Genomic DNA, 21,472 nt, shown 5'->3' with positions numbered 1-21,472 from the left:
AGAATTTTTATAGGTTTCATGTTGTATGTTTCAGTTTTCAGTTTTTAGCATTTTTCACAAGAGAATTCAGTGTATAATAATAATAATGTATTTGATGTATTTTTGTATTTATTGGGGTTGCTTTCTTTGTTGTTCCTGTTATTTGTACAGCTCCTTGCAATGGCCCCGTTTCTCAAAAGCCTGTTTATCATCTTGTTCAGTTTATTATCCTTGATATCCGTCTATTCTTGTGTTGTTCAGCTGTCTCAATCTCAGGTGGGCATCTGCTTATTCGAGCCAAACCTTGCTCTGCCAAGTGATTTCTCCAAAGATACCTTGGCAGAAAGGAGATCCAGGGGAAAGCAGGAGGGAGACCATGTGCAGAGTTTCTGGAGTGCCTCTGGTGATACTGTGTCCCATCTCTGAGAGGAGAGAGATAGAGTGAGTGAGGGAGAGAGAGAGTGTGTATGTGTGTGTGTGTGTGTGAGAGAGAGAGAGAGACAGAGAGAGAGAGAGAGAGAGAGAGAGAGAGAGAGAGAGAGAGAGAGAGAGAGAAGGAGGCTGGGAAAAAATAAAGGGTCAGTCCAGGGTTTGTCCTCGAATGGAGAGGAACTACTTCTGCATGTATGTGAGGAATGAGTGTGTGTGTTGTGTTTGCTTAAATTGATGTTTAAGGTCATTTTTTTCAGCTTGTGCAGAGGACATATTAATAATAAGCCACCGCCATGAGCCGGACCACCTTCTTTGAGGTAAGTCGAAATGCACAGTATTAAGGTTAAGTGCCACAGAATGGATTAACTGAGACTTTTAATTTCCACTTTCTGATAGAGGTTTTTAATAAAATAAACTTTTTTAATAAGGCCTCATCTGAGCATGAGCCTCTCTTAGAGAACTATTTAGAAAAAGTAAAGTAGAATTTGGGAAGTCATGTTAATAATTTCTTCATTATTTTAATGATTTTGATTCTTCAAACTATCTTAAGAAACTTGGCAAATACTGTGACATCTGGCTCGGAGCCCCATTTAATGCAAAAAACCAGGATGACCTATTTGATTAGACGTGATAAACTACCACGTGTTGACACATCTCATCAGTCATTCTCATTGCAAGATACTTGAAGTGCTCAAGTGTCACTCTGACTTTAGAGTAACAATTTTGGTCAGCAGCCTTAAAGAGTTAGACAGACACAATCACGGTTTGCTGAAATCCAAAAATAGAGAAATTTAAAGTGTCTGGAGAGCATATGAAGTCCAAGTTTATGTGTCAGATTTAGAGTAAACAGGATCATGATTTTTCTCGCTTCTAGTCTTGTCTCACAGGGCCTGATGAGCACTATTGAAGGGGGTGGACAAGTAATTTGCTGTAAGTGCAGCAGGCCTATGAACTTGTGCTAATTTACAACATGCTCTGGGAAGTGTGCCATGTCCTCAGTAGCCTACAGTAGCTGTTACATAAAAGCTGTGAGACAAATTAGCAAATATTTAGATGGGTTCATGAAAAAGGTACATTTTCTAGCTTGAAGGGGAATTTGTGTTGCAAAGTCAAAGTCAAAGTGATTATTATATTTACAAGCGAGTGACAAACCTTAACTAAAAATAATGTACTTTAATTTAGTGTTAAAATTCATTCTGAGCAAACTCTTGATCTTGATAAAAAGAGATGTGTTTTTGTTGTTTTTTGGTGTAAAAATGTACAACTTTAAAGGAGTACATGTTTTGGGAAATACACTTCCTCACTCTCTTGCTGAGAGTTGATGAAAACAAGCATATTTGTGCGGTAAATAAGCTAACACTAGCACTTTTAGCTTAGTTTAGCATAAAAGCTGTTAACTGAGGGGAACGGCTAGCCTGGTGCTGTTGCAAGGTGGCTAAAATCCCCAGTCAACACATCTAAAGCTCACTAATCAACTAGTTGTGTCTTTATTTATTTTGTACAACAACTGAAGTGTAAAAAAAAAAAAAGCAGCTATGTGCCACCCTGTTTCTGGTGCTGTTGGCAGACTTTGTTACTTTCCGACGGAGCCAGGCTAGCCTCTGTTTTCGGTCTTTTTGCTCGGCTAAGCTAAATTAAGCTAATTGGCTGATGGCTATAGCCTCATATCGAACAGGCTTGAAAGTGGTATTGATCTTCTCATCTCTGTGAAAAAGTTTTCCCAAAAAGTCGAACCCTATTCCTTAAACCTCAGAACATGTTACACGTTTTTTGAACGGGCAAAAATATAGGCTAGTGAGGGCTTAGCACCCTTCTTTGCACTTGAAAAAGGTTTGATAAAATGATAAAATAGCCATAAGCTACTTTAGAGTCAAGGGAAGCTGATCGAGGGATTTTGAAGAGTATTCTGGGACCGATGCTTTGGAAAATTTAGGGCAGGCTGTCAACTGGCAGCATGCAAAGAGTCAGCTGAGTGCTTCATTGATTAGGCTACTTTCCTTGATTGAAAGAGAAATTCTGTCCACTGTGAAAGCAAGAGGAAAGATGGTAAACGCTGGGCAGCCATATGCAGCTAATAATATGCTCAGTGTTTGAAGTAATGGTCCTGTGGTTCAAGATCACCCATTACATTCATCAGCTTTCACATTAAGTGGAGCTATTATGGCTAAGAGACTTCTTCAGTTGTTATCCATTACAATATTTGGATTGATTGATATAGTGAAAATGACCAACCAGATAACCTTTCATGTCAAACTCAAGAGTTAAAAAAACACTGCATATACCACTGAAAATGATATTCATACCATGAAAAACCACCCCTCACACAGACACACACACAAACACACAGACAGACAGACACACACACACACAACACACCACAAGCACACACATGGCCTGTCTGACCTGTGTTGTCAGCAGTGCCCTGATATCCCACGTGGGGACAAAGGTGTCTGATTATCAGATTTACAAGGGCACGGCACAAACGAGCGCACACTGTTTTACTTCACACAGCCCTAATGACACCCTCGATGCTCTTCGTGAACATGCAAATGCAACAGCATGAGCTCCGAGAATGCAGTCGGGAAGGTTAGCAGATGGAAAGCAAAAACAAACCATCTCCCAGGATGCCTTTTACTGAGCTGTCAGCATGTCCTGTGCTCAGATCCTGTAATGCATGAGCACACAATGAAAAAACATTGACAAGATTAAATAGACTACTCATATTTTATACCAGGAACTGGGAAGTTGAAGTTTGAAGAAATGTAATTTTGCCTTCAGGAGAATGTCATTCAATACATTCATTTGACACAAAGAGGACAATTAACTGTTATTTATTTTAAATTACAATCTCTTCTGGAAAGTCTGGAAAGAAAGATTAAACGATTTACAAAACTTGTGTTTTTTGCAGTACAAACAGCAGATGGTATATGTGTTGAGTTTTCTCTCTCTCTCTCTCTCTCCTTCTCTCTCTCTCTCTCTCTCTCTCTCTCTCTCTCTCTCTCTCTCTCTCTCTCTCTCTCTCTCTCATTCTCATTCTCTCTTTCTCGACTGTGCACTCAGCAAATCTTTAGGTATCCATTAGCGGGTTATTACACTGTCCAGTGAGGGAACCAATTTAGCTAGGACAGCTCTGCTGAGCAGCACAGTTTCAGGGCAAATTGTGGACCGCCACCCACCATCCTCCTCGCATATGCTGTACATCACCACTGACATGGTCTAATTAAGATGAAAAAGACGTGTGCAAGAGACCAGCAGGACAACACGTTGGCTTTTTTCTCCCGGCCTCATTATTCAGATTGAGAGTAACCGTACTCGATCAGCATCAGCTGTGTTTCATTTTCATTGGTATATTTCTGGTTGGATCATAGAAAACTACATAATCATACTGCTGTGAAGATTGATTGAAGATTTGTTGGACAATGTTATCATGCAGCCATCAGTTTTCTTTCCAGTCATCTCATATTTTATTTAAAGGGGCTGCGATTTGATTTGATGTTTTTAAAATTGAGACCACGTTTCCTATGAGCCTCTTGCTTGCTCTTGCAACAGAGATAAGAACCAGAAAATATATATTTAAACACTATTAGAAAGTACATGCAGTTTCAAGTTTACAACCTTTGACATTCTTCCAGTTGAGTGATAATGGATTGGGACAACCTTTAAAACTTACTATAAGAGTGATGTGAGCTTTTACTGCCTGTGGTTTTGTTGCTGAAGAGGCATGCACAGTAGAGGCCGACATCAAATTTTTGGCTAATATATACATACTGTACTTATTGTGTTTTCTGCAGGTGGAGGTCCTTGATGCTAGGACCAGGGAGCAACTCTGTTTTTTAGATAAGGTGTGTACTTGCATATCTCAATGATCCCGAGGTTATAGCAACACTAGACTATTTGACACACAAAGCACTGTCAACATTTCCACTGTTTCATTCTTCCATTCAGGTGGACCCTTACTCTACTATAGGAGATATCAAGAGCCTTTTTCACAAATCATGTGAGTGTGCAATGGTTTAGTGTTATCTTTGATAGCAAAATCAAGATGTCTTGTATAATACTCTGGTGTACTTGAAGCTGCAGGTTCAATGAATTTAGTTCTAATAATATATTTTTGTACTATTGCAGATTTCCTGCAATCTAAAACTTAAAGTTATATGGTTCTCAGATAGAAATGATGATTAATACACTAATAAATGAATAATCCGACAGCACGTCATATTTCATCCCTTACTCACAGAGATGTGAAATGTTACCAAATGTTTCCCAAGCCTGAGGCCGTCAGCATCTATCAGAGCAGCAAAGCTCAACATTATTCCATTGTGATCAATTATTTTTAGGCCTGAGGCCAAAATGTGTTTGTGCAATGCTATCTCTGCCCAACCTTGTGCGCACGCGTGTGTGTGTGTGTGTGTGTTTGATCTACTCAGATCCTCACTGGTATCCAGCAAGGCAGGCACTGAAGCTCGATCCCAGTAAGTAATCATGTTGTGATTACTAACTTTATGTGTATGTGTTAGTGTTTAATAAACAACAGTAAAGCTGTGTAAGGAGATGCGGCTCTAAATTGCTGTGGATGGTAACTGTTTACTGTTCAAAATGTGAACTTCATTACCCACAAATACTTTGAAACAATATGTAAGGATTTATGGTAGTCCCAGTGGCCTGAGAAGTCTCAACTGCTTGAAGGAGGAGGACCTGCTTGTTTCATCAAAATTTTCTTCATTCAAAAAGCATTTTATACCACATTTTATATATTGTCAAGTTAAATAATAATGGGTCAACTCAGCTTGTGAGGAAGCACCTTACATCCAGCTCTTCATTCAGTCCATGCAGTGATAGTGTGTTAATGTATGTATCCAAACAGTTTCAAAAGCAGTAGATCTAGATTACCACATCACTTATTGCAATGTACTTTCTCAATGTTTTTGGAGCAAAAAAAAGAAAATGTTTTGCTACAGGAGAAGTTAGGAAGTTAGGTCCTGTCTCCAAATAGCACTTTTGTATACTAAGGCCACATGGGCATTTAAGGATGTAAACAACCCCACTGTTGGCACAAGTAATGCGTCTCTTTACATTAAAAGTCTTTCGTAAACAGCTGTGTGTGAACTCTTTAGTGCAGGTTGTGTTATTAGTGCCTGAATAACAAGATTTCGGGTTCATGGACTAAAAAAAAAATGTCTTGAAGATTTTTGTTCCTCTTGTATATGGCCCAGCTTAGTTCACCAGTGCAGCATTCAAAGAATCCACATTCATAATGTCAAGTACATCAATTAATAGACATGCATTTCCAGCAAAGCTTCTGGAATAACTGAAAAATGATGCAGATGCATTTAGAGTGCAGGGTTATTGTTTTCACCAAGCTAACATTAAAACCTGTTATATCTGCTTATATCTGATATATCTGATAGGCACTTTACTAAGCACATTACTTGATGCACCTGCAGCCTTGTGGCATTTGTGTCAGGTGAATGTGAGACACTTAATCTCCAAGGCTTCTCTTTGATCCACCGTAGGTTGGATTGAACCTCATTTTTATGTCTCTTTGGAAAAACGTTGCTGCCAAATGAATAAATGTAAATGAAAATGCATATTGCAAAACCTTGACGTGATAAACGGGGGAATGAAATAGGAGATTTTGAAATCAAATCACTGCCATTGCACAGTTTGACCTAGAATGTTAAACAACATTTACAATTACCTTCACTCTGGAGGTGAATGAAAGCCATGAACAGCCCACCACGTCTTTACAAAGCCACCATCACTGTGGAAACCATTGGCGTGCACCATTTTCCCATTCATTTTAGCCAAACTAGAAACTGCAAAGACCACTACACAGTATTTGTATTACAGCATATGATGTTGCAGGGCTTTTGTTTTGAATGGACTTTGTGTCTGATTACTTAAAAGCTTGGGGTAGATATTTGGTTAAAAGGTATCTGGGCCAGTTCCCCTTGAGGATATTCTAAAAATGTCATTTAATTAGTACAGTGTGTTATCTGTGGCTGTGACCCTGTGAGTTTTCAGGTAGAGAGAATATGTGCTAAAAATCCGACATGCATTAAAAAGCCAAACAGTTAATTTCAGGATTGATTTCAAGGTTTTACTCATTACTTTTAAAGTCTAAAGAAGATTGATAGTGCTTTTGCTCTCAGGGTCCCAAAATCCCAGAACAGCCTTGCTGTTGAAATTCATCTTCCAACCTCAATGACTTCTTTTCAATTACTATTTAAAACAGATTTTTATAAACTTGATTCTCTGCATTAACTTTAACTTTAAATTTGCAAATATGAATTATTCTTTTTTCCTATTTTTCAGAGGGGAAATCACTCAGAGACAATGACATCTTACAGAATCTACCTGTTGGGACCACCGCCACCATGTACTTTAGAGATCTTGGTCCACAGTTAGGTTGGACTATGGTAAGAAGAAGGGCACAATCAGAGACTACTGATACAATCATATATTCAAGGAGGCTGAAAAAATTGGGGATGTCTAGCTGCCTATATGCTATACATTGTTAATTCAACTTTTTTGTAGTGCTTTAAGAAAAAAAAACACGTTTTTCTGCTCCTTTGTTTACAGGTGTTTCTGGCGGAGTACATTGGGCCTCTTCTTACCTACCTCCTGTTTTATTTCCGGGTTCCGTACATATATTCACACAGATATGCCTTTACCTCCAGTCCCCATCCTGTTGTAACGTAAGTGGGAAAAATAAACCTCAACTACAGCACAGACTATGGGTTTAAACCTGCGTTCAGACTTGATGCAAGTTTACTGCCATGAATGAACCACGTTTAAAGGACCAGTGTGTAGAATTTAGTGGCATCTAGTGGTGAGGTTGCAGATAGCGACCAAATAAATACCCCTATTTATGAATATAATATTCCATTTCTGCCAAGACCATTTCATTAGATGCCACTAAATTGGACACACCAGACTTTCAAAGTCATAGTGAAGTGTGAATGTAAATCTGAAATCAGTAGTGATGTAGTCATTGGTTATATATTACAGTATAGCTGGGTCCGGCTGTAGGAGGACATTTAATGGTCATTCCCTTCCACCAAGAAACATCAAGTTAAAATGCTGTTTTAAAATTAAAACAGGAAAAGTATCATATTCACAGAAAATTACACTTTGCTTGCTGAATCCCGAAGTTGCTGCCGTGACCAATTTGGTATCACAAGAATCATTAAAATTTCATCTTTTCTAATCTCAAATTCAAACTGACAGTCATTTCTTTTTATGTATTTGTACTTGTGACCCCATCCCTGCTCTCGTCTCTGTCTCTCAGATTAGCCTGTGCCTGTCACACCTTCCACTATATGAAGAGGTTGATAGAGACTATCTTTGTGCATCGTTTCGCCCACGGGACCATGCCTCTCAGGACGATAGTCAGGGTGAGGCTACCCTTGAAAAGAAGAACTTCTTAATATATACACCTCTTTTTAAATGAGTGGCTTCTATTCACCTGTCCCATGCCAGCTGCTGTGGTTCTGATTTTAGCCCAAGAATTGGGGAAAGACTTCTAATACAAAATACTGTTTCCAGTACAGTGTCTAGTTGATGAGAAGTAGTTCAGAAATATACCTTATACAACATCTTTCTTTACATATCCTGCCCCTGTAATTACAGAATAATTTAAAATCCAGACGAATGTTCAGTTTATTATAACACCAGCTGTGCTATAACTGAACCTCCAGAGTTCACATCAACATGTTTTAATATTTTAACCACCAGATTTATTGTATGAAATGATATAAACAATTGTGTTTTGGGTCCTTTTATTTTCACATATTCATAGAGTTTTATTTATTGTGTCCTCTCTCAGAATTGTGCCTATTATTGGGGTTTCTCAGCTTGGTTGGCCTACTACATCAACCACCCTCTTTATACACCTCCATGTGAGTACATACACACACATGCACACACACACACAAGCTTTTTCTCTGTATTTCCTGTAACTTATGATGCTGGACTATGTCTCTTCACAGCTTATGGAGACCTGCAAGTGAACTATGCATTAGTCCTATTTATGGTACGTATGCTGATATTCATTTGGATGTGACATTAATTCAGTGTACATACAGTATTGCATATGACAGGGTGTGTTTCTGCTCCAGATGTGTGAGCTGGGTAATTTCTCCATTCACTTGACTCTGAATAATCTCAGAGGAGAAGGTGAGTTGAACATGGTACAACATAAATCTGCTTAAACATAGAAGTTGAAGAAGGAATATACCAAGTTTTGATTGAGACTGTCCATCATTCACTTGCTCCAAGTTGATCATTTAGTGCTCCATGATACCACTGTGATCCACACTGGAAGCATGGATGATATGAGTGTCTATATTGTCATCATCAAGAGAAGTACTAAATGTTTTATCACCTTAATGAACTACTTTTTCTTTCTGATCTCACCACTGTTCCTCAGGATACAGGAGCAGAAGGTTCCCCATGCCAACTAAGAACCCCTTCACATGGCTGTTTTTATTCGTATCCTGTCCAAACTACACGTATGAGGTAAAACAGGATATTTATACTAATGCATCATCGTAATAAATATCATCCATGCTTGTGTATTTACCTCTTTGTCGGCCTGTATATTTGACACACACTATAGGTTGGAGCTTGGGTGAGTTTTTCTATCATGACCCAGTGTCTGCCAGGTGTGTACGTTACCGTTTTGTCACGTAAATCCACTTAGTACACCAGTCATTTTCTATCAAAAACTGCATGGTCCAATGTTTGTATGTTTTGTCTTGCAGTGGCCTTCTACACACTATTGGTGTTCATTCAAATGACCATCTGGGCCAAAGGGAAGCACAGAACCTACAGCAGGGAGTTCAAAGACTACCCCAGCCTCCGGATGGCAATAATACCTCTGATTCTCTGACAGTGGTTGAGAGATGGACTATTGCAGCATACACGGGTGTCTATTTACCCCAGATGAGTGTTTTTCACTTAACAAAGAGGTTTCCAACACTATGCAAGTTTCTGTACTATCAATGAATGACCTGAAAGGGGGGGGGAAATGGAAGCAATAATTTCATGGCAATATACTGTAGCACTTAAAAAATGGTGAGAACATTTTAATAGCCTGTTCAGTTTCATCACTGGGTTTAAATTTCTTCCTTGGAATTTGATTTGACTTTGTGATCTACTATATTATTAATGAGATTATAAATCTTCATTGCTGCCACATTACATGGGTTATACATAATCATTGGATTTATTTGGAATTTTGGCTTCTTCAGGATGGCATGTCAGCATTTTAGCAACCCATATTCAAACCAGTCAGTAGAGGTCAATGCAAAATGGCTTATTAGGCTAAATGTTGTATTACTTCCTTTTGATGATGAATGCTCGCAGCACTAATTAGGTTTTTAGGTTAAGTGAACGTAAATAAACCATACCCATCACAGTTAAGTGCCTGTGGAAGCAAACCAACAGACTCAAAATGTCATGGCATCCGTTTAAGAGTGCAACATCACTTTTATGTAAGCTCTCAGGAGGAATGCTGATCAAAGCAGACATTTAATTATCTTAATACTAAGGTTCTCTGCTGTATGGCCTGGATGTTTTTCTTCAACAAAAAAAAAGAGAAAAGAACACTGTAGAAGTGTGATCTCTGACCTTTACTGTCTAATCTCAGGTTTTATTATTAAACTGTTAAAAACTGTTTTCTATCAAAGTGAATGTAAGTAATCTCAAGTCAGGCAGTATGTCTTAAGGAAAAAATGTGACTTTATTTGACATGATGCTCCTCTCAGAAACATCACTTTTATAACATTTTGTCATCAGGTGCCGGTGCAATACAGTACACACAGTTCAACAGAATCGCACATATGATAAAGCGCAAAGGACAAACAACATAAGTGGCAAAAAAAATATTACATGGTATGGAAGTGAATTTCATAGCAGCAAGAGGATTTTGTAACAATTATAAGCTGTATTGCACTGGCGGATTTTTTTTTTTTTTTTTTCTTTTAGCAGATTGCCATCATCCGGGTAAAAAAATGTGATGCTTCAATTACTGCTGCATCAATAAAGTGCTAACACTATGCTTCTCAGAGTGCTTATTTGTCATATATCTAAAAAAAGGCAAAAAAAAGAGAAACTTACTTGGCATCTGAAGCAGATACACTGGACCAATGCTTTCATCATCAATCTCCTATTACAAACTGATATTGTAATCTTTCAACATATCATCACTCAAAGTCATGGTCCTCGTCATGAATCTAAAGCTTGCAAGGCCTATAGGTGAGCAGAACATAGCAGGCACATACCATAAATGCTGCACCCTTTCCAGATTTAAAGCCCACTAACCCTGTTTACCAGAAAAGCAACGCTGAACATGTGCAGTATTGCCACATGTCAAATCATCAAACAGGACATCAGTAATGTATCATTTAAGGGGCTGCCTCGTTCACAGGCTGCATTTCAAGGCCTAATCTGACATGATGGATCAACAAGGGCTGCCCCATTCCAAAGGCTCCTCCACATCTGGATGACAAATGTAGACTTGTATCCCAAAATTGAGCATCTGGCCAGGCGCGGTTCTGACTGTAAGTTTTCAGCCCGCATTCTACAAACACGGCGGCCCCTGAAATGAAAACTGTCAACTGTCTCCCAGTTGAGGTCCTTCAGGAAAGTTCACTTCCCCAAACTCTTAATGGGTACAGCATCAATATATCGCTGCGCCCCGGCAGCTTTCGGATGTAACACAATATTGTCGTCCTCTCTTGACTGCTGCTTGGCAAAATTCACAAACACCTAAAGGGACACAGAAACATCAAGATGAACATAAAATGAAGACAGACTAGCAGAATTATTAGTCAAATAGTATTGCTGTGTTTTCCTATGCTCATTTACCTGGTCAAGAGTGGTCTGTGACACTGAGTAGTCCTCTATATTGAGCTTCTCTTTGTTAGCCAGGACCATCTGAAAGATCCTAGCCAGGGAGGAGGAGGAGATCTTGTACTGGAGGGTGTTGTAGTGTTTCTCCCTCTGAATGCAGCCAGGGAAGGTGCTCTCCATGAAAGCTTCAGCCAGGTTCAGATCTGGGGCACAACCGGGTTTAGCTGCCCTGATCTTCATGGTCACCACGTAGCCATCACCATATCTACATTCACACCAAAGTAAAATCCAAGGTTAGCATATTCATAGATAATGCTTTGCGCCAAGGACTTTTGGTGTAAAAGAAAAAAATATTGTAATTTCAGCAATACTGGATAAAGCAAAAAGACCAACTTGTATTTGAGATGCTGAATGGTTCCCAAACACTTAAAGGATCCATTAACCATAATGGCTAAGCGGGTGCACAGAGCCTCACATTCCTCCATACTGTGAAGAGAGAGATACATCATCTGAATTAGATCCTGTGCTGATAAATCTGCACAAATGCACAGACACATGCACATACACCTGATGGCTTACCTGTGTGAGGTGAGGACCACAGCTCGTCTGTCCTGAATAACACTCATGATGGAGTTCCAGAGGAAGCGTCTGGAGAGAGGGTCCATGCCCGTAGTCGGTTCATCCTGAAGAGTGATGACAAACACAGAAACATCTAGCATCTTGTCTACTAACCAGGCTTATTCAACTGTGATCCAAGCTCTAATCCAAACCCAGTACTGTTGATAGTGTTGGCCTTACCAGCAACACCAGAGCAGGGCAGCCTATCATGGCGATGGCTGTGGAGAGTTTCCTCTTGTTCCCCCCGCTGTAGGTCCCAGCACTTTGGCCTGCATACTCTGACAGACCCAACTTCTGGATGGCCCACTCTGCTACCTGTGCAAGAAGACGATAAACCCCTCATGTTACAATTAAGTCAAACTTCAGTAGCTGCAGATGAAGCTTCAAACTTGATACAAGAACAAAATTGTTTGTAGATCAAAAGGTTTGTACACCAGAAGCATGGAATAGGTCAAAGTTTCTACCTCCTACATGTATCATTTTTTATTATTTTACCGCCTACTATTGCCAGATCCAGTTTCTAATGACTGTATCTGTTTCCTGTCATGGCCAAAGCTCGGTCTCACCCTGCTGATCTCAGCCTCTGGGACTCCACGGAGGCGGGCGTATAGGTGTAGATGTTCTCTGCCTGTCAGCAGCTCATCTATAGCGTCAAACTGTGGGCAGTATCCCATGTTCTGGTGGACGTCTAGGATGTTGGTTAAAATGCTGCAAGGAGATAAAGTAAAAATGAATATCTATATATCTATATTATTAAAATATATATATATTATCTTTCAACCCTCAGATTTTATGTTACTTCCTATATGTATGACTTTATATTACAAACCTGTGACCAGCAACCGAGGCCTCTCCTGAGGTGACATCAATGTCCCCGGTCAACATCTTAAACGTGGTGGTCTTTCCTGCTCCATTAACACCCAGAAGACCAAAACACTGCCGAGGATCAAGAGGCAAATAAGATATATGAGCTACAAAATGATCAGAATGTTTCCTGTAAATCTGTACATGTTTGACTATACGAACCTCTCCAGGTGCTACTCCAATGCAGATTCGGTTCACTGCAGGGATTATCGTTCCTGTGTATGTCTGGCAAAAAAAAAGATGAGAACAAAATAAGAACAAAGTCAATTCACGATCAGCATTTTGATTATTATTAAAAAACAAACAAAGTGAATTATGAGCTGCAGTATCACATTTGAAATTCACATAATTTTGTGAAGAAAAATGACTCACCTTGGACAGGTCCCTTATGCATAAAATATCATTTGTTTTTCCATTTTTGCAGATTCGCTCTCTTTCCTCAGCTACATCCATATCCTCGTCCAAAATAGGAGGCTTTGGGCAATTTGATATCCTGCCAATGAAAAAACAGGCAATGAGCTAAACAGCAAATCATCTTTGAATCAGTCGATGTAGCAGTCACATCGTATTATCAGACATGTCACTTTTTTCTTGTACAAAATCCTTACTGGAACAAATCTGGCATCCTAATTCAAGCTCTAGCGCGCTTACCAGTGATCCATAAAGAAGCGATACTGGAAGAGAATGTTGAGGATGAAATAAACAAATCCCTCAACAGCCATGCAGAAGAGGTTCTTCCCAACAAAGTTCCAGTCATAGGGGTCTGGGCTGTAGTCCTCACCTGAGGAATAACAATGAGTCAATGAGGCTGGAAAACTTATGATTGTTGGCTGTGTTTCTGTGCCAGTGTTAAAGCTTTGGTCATTTTCCATATTTTGCCATTTTCTACCTCTGATAAATTCTTGCACACCACTATTGGAGAATTTGTTGTATAGCTTTTGGGGCACATGGGGTTTAAAGGTTATGTTACTAAAGGGCAACTTTGGGCCTTGATGGCAACAGTTAGGCATCAGGTTTCTAATGCAGGCGACGACACCACATTCATTCAGGGTGTTGAGACAGTGGCTGACAGTTGGAGGCTTTGGTCGCTACAAGTATTCGCTTGCTGGACTGCAAAGTGTATGAGCATGCGTGTGTTTAATGATTACCAAAGCGAGCGTAGATATCAGTCACAGCCTGGTTCATAGCCATGTCGATGAGGCCTCGACCCAGGCAGTAATGGGGGAAGATGAGCAGAATGGTCTTCAACAGCTGGTTAAACCTGTACAAAGCCTAGACAGAAATCCAATAAATTAGTGTGAGATTGAGGATGTGTGGAAGACGCATTAAAAGAAACAAGCCAATAGGTCTTACTGAGGTGCCCTCAAAAAGGTCCAGGATGAAGGTGATGGCGCTGCTGTTGATGCCAATGAAAAGGTTGATGCATGACAAAGATACGTAGGCTGTGCTGGGGATGCTGTATAAATATGACATGGGGTACATCATGGGAGTAACAGACCAGCTGAGAGAGAAAGAGAGAGACATAAAGAAATGCATCAGTAAAGCACAATGAGAGTCAGAATCTGATGACAGGCACAGACTTTGTAGAGGTGGCTGTCAATTAGGATTAAGTATTTAGCCTTTTTATTTAGTTTGATTGTAGATCTAGACTATCAATAATATCATCAATAAATCATTTCCACCTTAATTTGGACACAAAACACCACAAACAAACATTATGATTTCCAGGACGATTGGTGTCCATTTGTTTCTGTACTGCATTTTTCCTTTGTGTTTTATAAAATTTTCAAGATAGAATTAAATGACATCAATTAAACTTTGAAAAAGCATGGACTACAGCATTCTGAGGGGTTATAAATCAGAATATGAATCAAAATAGCACGTACCACAACAACAAAAATACAGGGTGCAAATAATGTGTGTACAGTATGTACAGAAGTTTGCATATGTACTGTGAAACGAGATATTGTGTAGAATACATTGACATTCCTGACACACGGGGACTTGGCTGGGTGTGTCATCAGCTGGTGTGAGCTATGCAGTAAACTTAACCCACAGGAGTGTAACGACAATCTGGTGATGACAGTAGTTCACATTTAGACTGACTAATGAGAAATATCTGCTACTGGAGGAATCTCTGCCCATGTGTCCTGTTAGACAGTAGTCAAAACTGAGCAATTTATCATTGTGGAATGAGAGTGAAAAGGAAAAAACTCTAAGAGTTTAAGTCCCATTTATCAAGTTGTACCCTGTTTTTAAAAAGCAGAAAGTTGGTGGGGAATCAATTCATTAATTTGGCTTTACGTTCCCTTTTGACAGAGAGGTAATGAGGAAGATTTGTTCTTGGTTAGTCAATATTTCACAAAAATGTTGACCCTGCAAAACAAATACTATGAAGTTAATAAGCTTCTAACAGATGCAAAAGGTGCAGCTTATATACTGACTTCTAATGAATGTAAAAGGTTTACTGGTGGACATAAATGTGAAAATACTGAATATTGGGACAAATGATCAACTTCTGGCTTTGTCATTTCAGAAGTGATAATAACCATTTTACAACAGTCCAGCTGTAGTAGTGCTATGGTGATTTTAGATATCTCATTTTCCCCACATTTTGTAATGCTGTTGAGAACAGACCACACAAATGCAGTTGAAATTTTAAAAAGGCAAAAACCTACCCGTAAAGCATAAGTAGAGCAATAAGTGGTTGGAGGTTGGTCGGTGAGGTGTAGCACTTCTTATCAAAAAACATGAAGATTTTCACCACCATCGCAGCACTGATGGAGTAATTCACCTGGAGAAAGAACACAGTCACATTAGATACCAGTGTCTACCAAACAATTTCATAATCAAAGGTTTTCTTTATCCTGGTTGTTCTCATGAGCATCATACAAACATTATCACTGACATTTGACAGGCATTCACATAGTATCAGAGGGGTCACTGTACCATGTCCCAGAGAAAGTTGGCCATCCAGTAAACCAGCGGACTGACACCACTGACAAACTGCAGATGTTTGGCCTGGGTGACCCTCTCTTGGATGAGATAGAGGACGAAGCTGGCTGGGACGAAGGACATGGCGAAGATGACACAGATGGCCACCACTGCATCCACTGAGGTGGTCAAGCTGAGGAAATGAGAGGAACATATTTAGATGCAATATCAGGAGTAAATGTTAAAATATCTAAAATGAATATTTCGGTGTTAGTCTTTGCTAGAGGTGTATTATAGAACAAATATGTGGCGTCACAAATCGATGCTCTCTACCAGTACAGGAGGATCTAAAGGGAGATTGTGTAGTGTAGTGTAAGAAGCACTTATAAATCCCAGTTCTGCCTCTTATAAAGTCCACCTTACTCTTTTATGAACACAAATAAGGTTTCAGACCTTGAGATGTAACAGGAAAAGCAGTATCTTGCTGTCTAGCCATTGTTCACTCACACAGTGACTTCAGACAGCTGCTCTTTGGTGAGGTTCAGAGGATGGTTGATGGCAGTGATTCCATACTCATCCAGGTTAGCTCCTTTGGGCAGGTTTGCACGGAGGATGGCGTTGTTGGCCACGTTCATGAAAGACACCATGGCATGCCAGCCTTTATTGTTGTACCACACCTGTGCAAAAAGAGTAAATGATATACTTTGACTATTTCCTAAAAAATTATATAAAAATTATTTTCCCCCCCTTGTACTTCTGGTATAGGTTTGGGAACAGATGGCAAACAATGTACATTCTTTTATCTGGTATTCATAATGAGTATTGGTTTTAAAATACGTCTTGGGACATGTAGACAGTGCTAAATACATCAAGATGCATTGTGATCCAATTACTCCAACCACTCGCTGAGGTGGTCTAGGACGTATTTGACCATATATGCTTCTAGTTTAACCCTCCAGTTGTCCTCGAGTCAAGGAAGGAAGGAAGGGAAGATGGAAGGAAGGAAGGAAGGAAGGAAGGAAGGAAGGAAGGAAGGAAGGAAGGAAGGAAGTATGGAAGGGAGGAAGAAAGAAGGAAAGGAGGGAGGAAGGAAGAAAGGGAAGGAAGAAAAGGAGGGAGGAAGGAAGGAAGGAAGGAAGGAAGGATGAAGGAAAGAAGGAAGAGAATAAGGTAGGAGGGAGGGAGTGAGGGAGGGAGGTAGGGAGGGAGGGAGGAAAGAAAGAAGGAACAAGGAAAGAAAGAAGGGAGGAAGGTAGGGGGGAGGAAAGAAAGAGAGAAGGAGGGAGGGAGGAAAGAAGGAAGGGAGGAAGGAAGGAGGGAAGAAAAGAAGGTATGAAGGAAGGAAAGAAAGGAAGGAAGGAAGGAAGGAGGGAGGGAGGAAAGAAAGAAAGAAGGAACAGTCAAAACAGATGGGGGCAATTTGACCCGGGAGGACGACAGGAAGGTTAAATGTTAATTCGTCCGATTCATCCCTGACAAGAATGTAATAACTGAATGTGAGGACCTTTGACCTTCTATCAGACATAACAGGCAGTCGGCACAAGTGTGGACAGCGATGTGTCTCGGCTGTCCACTTGTGTTCTCATCATCAAAACGCATTTTAAAACCAAGCGTAAACAGCCTCCTCGATCACAGTGGTGAAGGTTTCATTTGGTTGGTGAGCTTTTCTTGTACTTGCCTTGACATTGTTCTGCGTCTCCATGTACTTGAGGAATATCCCGATGTCCTTCAGCATTTGTTTGCTGTTTTCGCCCTGCAATCCAAAAAATCAAAAGACCCTTACAAAAGAAATCAGCAAAGAGCCATACACACACAAACCGAGATAAAAGAAGACACACATAAGCAATCGTTGACTTTTAAAGCCGTACCCCAGTAACGTTGAGCAGTTGTCCCAGCTGAGCAGCGACATCCTGGACGGTTTTTGGCTGCAGCTCTAAAACAGGAAGCTGTCCTCCCACTGATATACCTCCATACCTGAACACCACAGAGAAAACCCTGCTGACTTCTGCAAAGCTTTACATGTATTATGAAATGCATGTAATATTCCTCTTTTAATCTAAATGTAGTCTGACACTGAAGCAGTTGGATGCAAATGTGAAGTTACCTTTGTTCATTCACCCAATATTTGCTCTTCAGGCTGAAAAGAGATCACACAGAGAACATGAATTCATTCTCATATCAGAAGAAATTTGAATTTGAATGAGTTTTGTTATCTTTTCAACATTGCGGTATAGTTTTCATTTAGTACAAAGAATAAAATACCTGGTTCTAATGAGGCTTGGGTATGTTTTCACCAGGTAGTCAGAGATGTTTCTGCCTGTTAGATCCATGAGGACATCTCCTGTTGACTGGATCCTCTGATGCACAAATAACACACATTTTATTTTAGACACTGGACATATATGTGCTTTTGAGTTCAGAAGTAATTGTGAATTAATGCATGTACAATATATGTTAAAAGGGATCTAGTAGTGTAAGGAGGAATGTTTATTTGTGTGAGTACATACTGTCCTAACCACCCACCTGTGGAGGTGGCAGGCCTCCAGCTCCCTCAGGGCACTCAGGCAGCATGGTGAGCTTCTTGGCTGTGCTGCACTGACAGTCTGGAGACGGTCTAAGGGAGTTCCACTCTGGGCCTGCCAGTGCTTCTATCAGGGCGGGGTTAACCAGAGGCATCTCCCACTCTGTGGTGATGTTGTTACATGGGAAATCTCTACCAGTGGGAGAAAATGACCCATGTAGTCAAGTGTATCTGTGTCAGTTATAAGTCTGGGGGGGGGAAAACAGCAGCAAAACTGTGAAGGCTACTCACTCCAGCGGTTCATCCACCATGCAGCGAGTCCCAAAGCCAGGATTGTCCAGCAACACCTTACCGAAGTATCTCATCTGAGCATCCATTGGACGCTCATTACTGCCAAAATAATAAAAAACAAAATCACTGACATCAGAAACTTTCAAGTCATACATATTTTATTTAGAGACATTTAGAAATTCAATTAGAAAGTCTTGTGACCGCTAAAAGCAGTTAGATGATCTTGTATCCATTATGCTCACCTGAAGAATGTGTACTGTCTCCCATACATCCAGGGAGTGAGGGTCAGACTTGGGTACTCTCCAAAAGGTGGAACGATCAGAGTGAATGTCAGCACCACGAAAACAAAACTGGCTGGTAACACGATCTACCAGAGACAGAGACATAACTACCATTTAAAAACCACACAAAACATGCAGCACCCCAATGAGGATCTTCAGTCATCAACTCTGATTCAAACAGCCAAAAAATTAATATAAGAATATGACTGACACATCGACTAAAGCTGATCGTGATACTAAATTATTACCTGGGCGAAGAAGTCTTTGCAGGAGCGTGTGGCGTGATGCAGCCTCTTGATCAGCAGAGCAAAGAACTGTTTGAGGGTCAGACATAGGCCTTTGATCTGGTAGGATCCTTTGCCTGTACCTTCTGGGTCACAAGGGGTCTGGCCATTAGCTCCGTCTGTCTCTGGAAAACAGAGCTTACGTCAAACACAGTTCGACTTGTGCATGTAATGTCAGAGTTATATGAAAGAGGCCAGCCAGCAAGCAGCGCATTTTTAGCCTTCTGTTGACGTTCAGTCACACAAAAAAAGCTTTATGTGTTTACCAGCATTGCTCTACAAGCCTTCAAGCCTTTAGACATATGATGCAGCATTTTTTTGTATGTGTTGCTGATGATAGCTGCAGATCAAAATGTATACTCAAGCTGTTCACTAGGTAGAAAGCCCAAGCTGAAGCCCTTCGGCAAATCGCTGCTGTCAGGAAAAATCTCTTTTAAATGCTTTCTCTAACTTTTTTTTTTTTTTAATAATAAAAAAAAGAAAAGTTGAATAGGTTTAGTCTTAAAAGGCTAATGCAAGTCTTTCAGCATTCTTATGTTTTCTCCACAACAGCAGCAACTGTCCAGAGCTGTAAACCGAAAGCCAGCGTCACCTTTGGGTGCTTCCACATCAATCGCCACTCTGTTCAATCCACAGAAACTAGCTCGAGAAATCTTCTGCAATGATTTCTTGTCTGGGAGAGGTAGACAATGGGTTACAAAGGATAGAGTTCACATGACAAGGAGGAGATGGACAAAAGAGTGCTACAAAAGACACAAACTACACAACCGAGACACACCACAAATCAATAAGAAGAGGAAAAAGAAGGCGCCACCAAAAGTTTGTGCTGTTTTTCTTTTCTTTTACCTTGAATACATTTCCTGTTGGACCCATCCGCAGTGACTTTTAGGAAAATCTGAAAGACAAAAACACAATATGCTCTTTGTGAACAAAGCGAGGGAACGAAACCTAATCACTGTGAAGGTGAAAGTCAGGGAGTGAGTATGTGACAGATGGCCTCTATAAAACTCCTCTGCTTGTTTGTACTTGCTATCAAGTTACTGTATAGCAATGAAAATGAAAACATCATTTGCACTTCAATAACTAAGAATCTTCTTTACTCAGAGGGCAGTGTATGTCAGTTTGATCTATTGTCTCATTTTTTTCAAGATCAGGAACCTTAATGTATATTTGCAAATATAAATTACTTTTTAGACTTTCCTAATAAATCACAACTACATGTATTTATTCCTATTGCACCAAAAAGACAGGAAATACCAGCATCTTTCCACCCACCTCTTCCAGCGATGTGTCAGACACACCGAAGCTGCTGAGGCCGATGTCTACGAGGGTTTCCTCCAGCTCCCTGAAGAGACTAGCATAGGCCCTGGGCTGGAAGTCACGATTGGGCAGCAGGTAGGTCAGCTCTTGGCCAATCGCCTCGATCAGACGAGCCTGAGGCACGTGATGGTGGACAAGGGCTGTGATTCTTTCCATGTTACCTGGAGATTAGAAATATGGGTTGATTTTGCTTCATCATATTCCAGATAACGTTCAATTGTATCATTTATTTAGAGAATGACAATGTGTTTGGGATAACACACTGATCTCTACTATTAAATCTTACCATCCATCTGCCTGTCTGTGGGCTGGCTCTCCTCCTGACCCGCTTTAAACTTTGAACATTTTGAACATGTGCAGGAGCAATCTTCTGTGCAGTCACAGCTGGCCTGCAGGACAAATATTACCAAAAACCATCATTTATTTTAACATTTTGATATAATTTATCTCTCCTGCATGCATTTCGGTTTCCCTTCAGTCAAACAGAGGAAAGCATCATATTAGTCTGATGTTAAGTGCATTTCATTAAAAAATTGGTTGTGGTTGGTGGATTTGATGGAGTTAACTGTTAAAGATATTTGATTAGATTCTACCAAACAGTTAGTACATTTTGACAGTATTTTATCAAAATGTGTAATTTATTTCCAAAATTAATTTTTCATTAAAAGCGAAAGCACACAAACATGCAGTTCATCTCTGGTTTCATAAGTTCCCACCTTAGTGTCATGTTTCATCCGTCGCACTAGAGTGAGGTAGAAACCAGCGCCGAAACAGTTCTTGAGGAAGATGGGGGAACCGCAGCAGTAGAGGCGGCCCTGAGAGATGATAGCCACTCGGTCACTCAGCAGGTCGGCCTCGTCCATGTGGTGGGTGGACATAATCACAGTGCGCCCTGCAACAGAGGACAGAGTGGGACAGTGAGGAAGAGTGACAGACAGGAAGAAAATATGAACTATGAACTGTGATTTTTACATCATAATAATAATAATAATAAGCAGGTATAAGTGTAATAAATAATAATCAAATCCAACATTTAAAAGAAGTGCAGTAGTGTATCAGTGTGTGTATCAGCAGCAAATGGTTGCAGTGTT

General features: G+C 40.2%; 2 protein-coding genes across 2 annotated transcripts in view; one reads left to right on the top strand and one right to left on the bottom strand.

The window, feature by feature from the left end:
• Positions 1 to 704: 704 nt before the first annotated feature.
• tecrl2a (trans-2,3-enoyl-CoA reductase-like 2a) lies at positions 705 to 9,304 on the top strand. The gene is made up of 13 exons (XM_062441089.1): positions 705 to 728; positions 4,203 to 4,253; positions 4,357 to 4,408; positions 4,839 to 4,883; positions 6,727 to 6,830; positions 6,994 to 7,109; positions 7,703 to 7,808; positions 8,240 to 8,312; positions 8,403 to 8,446; positions 8,532 to 8,589; positions 8,843 to 8,931; positions 9,032 to 9,077; positions 9,177 to 9,304. Exons 1-13 carry the CDS (start codon positions 705 to 707, stop codon positions 9,302 to 9,304), a joined length of 936 nt encoding a protein of 311 aa, XP_062297073.1.
• A 151-nt stretch (positions 9,305 to 9,455) lies between these two features.
• The window catches only part of abca4a (ATP-binding cassette, sub-family A (ABC1), member 4a), a 34,227-nt gene continuing 22,210 nt past the window's right edge, over positions 9,456 to 21,472 (bottom strand). The window contains exons 23-50 of the mRNA XM_062441088.1: positions 21,098 to 21,273; positions 20,668 to 20,770; positions 20,337 to 20,542; positions 19,908 to 19,956; positions 19,654 to 19,734; positions 19,026 to 19,186; positions 18,739 to 18,863; positions 18,497 to 18,595; positions 18,208 to 18,397; positions 17,947 to 18,041; positions 17,789 to 17,821; positions 17,553 to 17,658; positions 17,363 to 17,437; positions 16,192 to 16,361; positions 15,700 to 15,877; positions 15,429 to 15,544; positions 14,104 to 14,251; positions 13,899 to 14,022; positions 13,402 to 13,531; positions 13,123 to 13,243; positions 12,913 to 12,975; positions 12,716 to 12,822; positions 12,453 to 12,594; positions 12,067 to 12,201; positions 11,848 to 11,951; positions 11,662 to 11,754; positions 11,284 to 11,533; positions 9,456 to 11,184 (exon numbers count right to left, since the gene is read on the bottom strand). Of these exons, the coding sequence (XP_062297072.1) occupies positions 11,065 to 11,184; positions 11,284 to 11,533; positions 11,662 to 11,754; positions 11,848 to 11,951; positions 12,067 to 12,201; positions 12,453 to 12,594; positions 12,716 to 12,822; positions 12,913 to 12,975; positions 13,123 to 13,243; positions 13,402 to 13,531; positions 13,899 to 14,022; positions 14,104 to 14,251; positions 15,429 to 15,544; positions 15,700 to 15,877; positions 16,192 to 16,361; positions 17,363 to 17,437; positions 17,553 to 17,658; positions 17,789 to 17,821; positions 17,947 to 18,041; positions 18,208 to 18,397; positions 18,497 to 18,595; positions 18,739 to 18,863; positions 19,026 to 19,186; positions 19,654 to 19,734; positions 19,908 to 19,956; positions 20,337 to 20,542; positions 20,668 to 20,770; positions 21,098 to 21,273 (3,500 nt within the window). The 3' untranslated portion in view covers positions 9,456 to 11,064. The remainder of the gene's footprint in view (positions 11,185 to 11,283; positions 11,534 to 11,661; positions 11,755 to 11,847; positions 11,952 to 12,066; positions 12,202 to 12,452; positions 12,595 to 12,715; positions 12,823 to 12,912; positions 12,976 to 13,122; positions 13,244 to 13,401; positions 13,532 to 13,898; positions 14,023 to 14,103; positions 14,252 to 15,428; positions 15,545 to 15,699; positions 15,878 to 16,191; positions 16,362 to 17,362; positions 17,438 to 17,552; positions 17,659 to 17,788; positions 17,822 to 17,946; positions 18,042 to 18,207; positions 18,398 to 18,496; positions 18,596 to 18,738; positions 18,864 to 19,025; positions 19,187 to 19,653; positions 19,735 to 19,907; positions 19,957 to 20,336; positions 20,543 to 20,667; positions 20,771 to 21,097; positions 21,274 to 21,472) is intronic.

Source organism: Scomber scombrus, chromosome 20 (assembly GCF_963691925.1).
Source record: "Scomber scombrus chromosome 20, fScoSco1.1, whole genome shotgun sequence".
Classification (NCBI taxonomy): Eukaryota; Metazoa; Chordata; class Actinopteri; order Scombriformes; family Scombridae; genus Scomber; species Scomber scombrus.
Note: the sequence above shows the minus strand (reverse complement) of the source record. Positions and strands in the feature narration are given on the sequence as shown.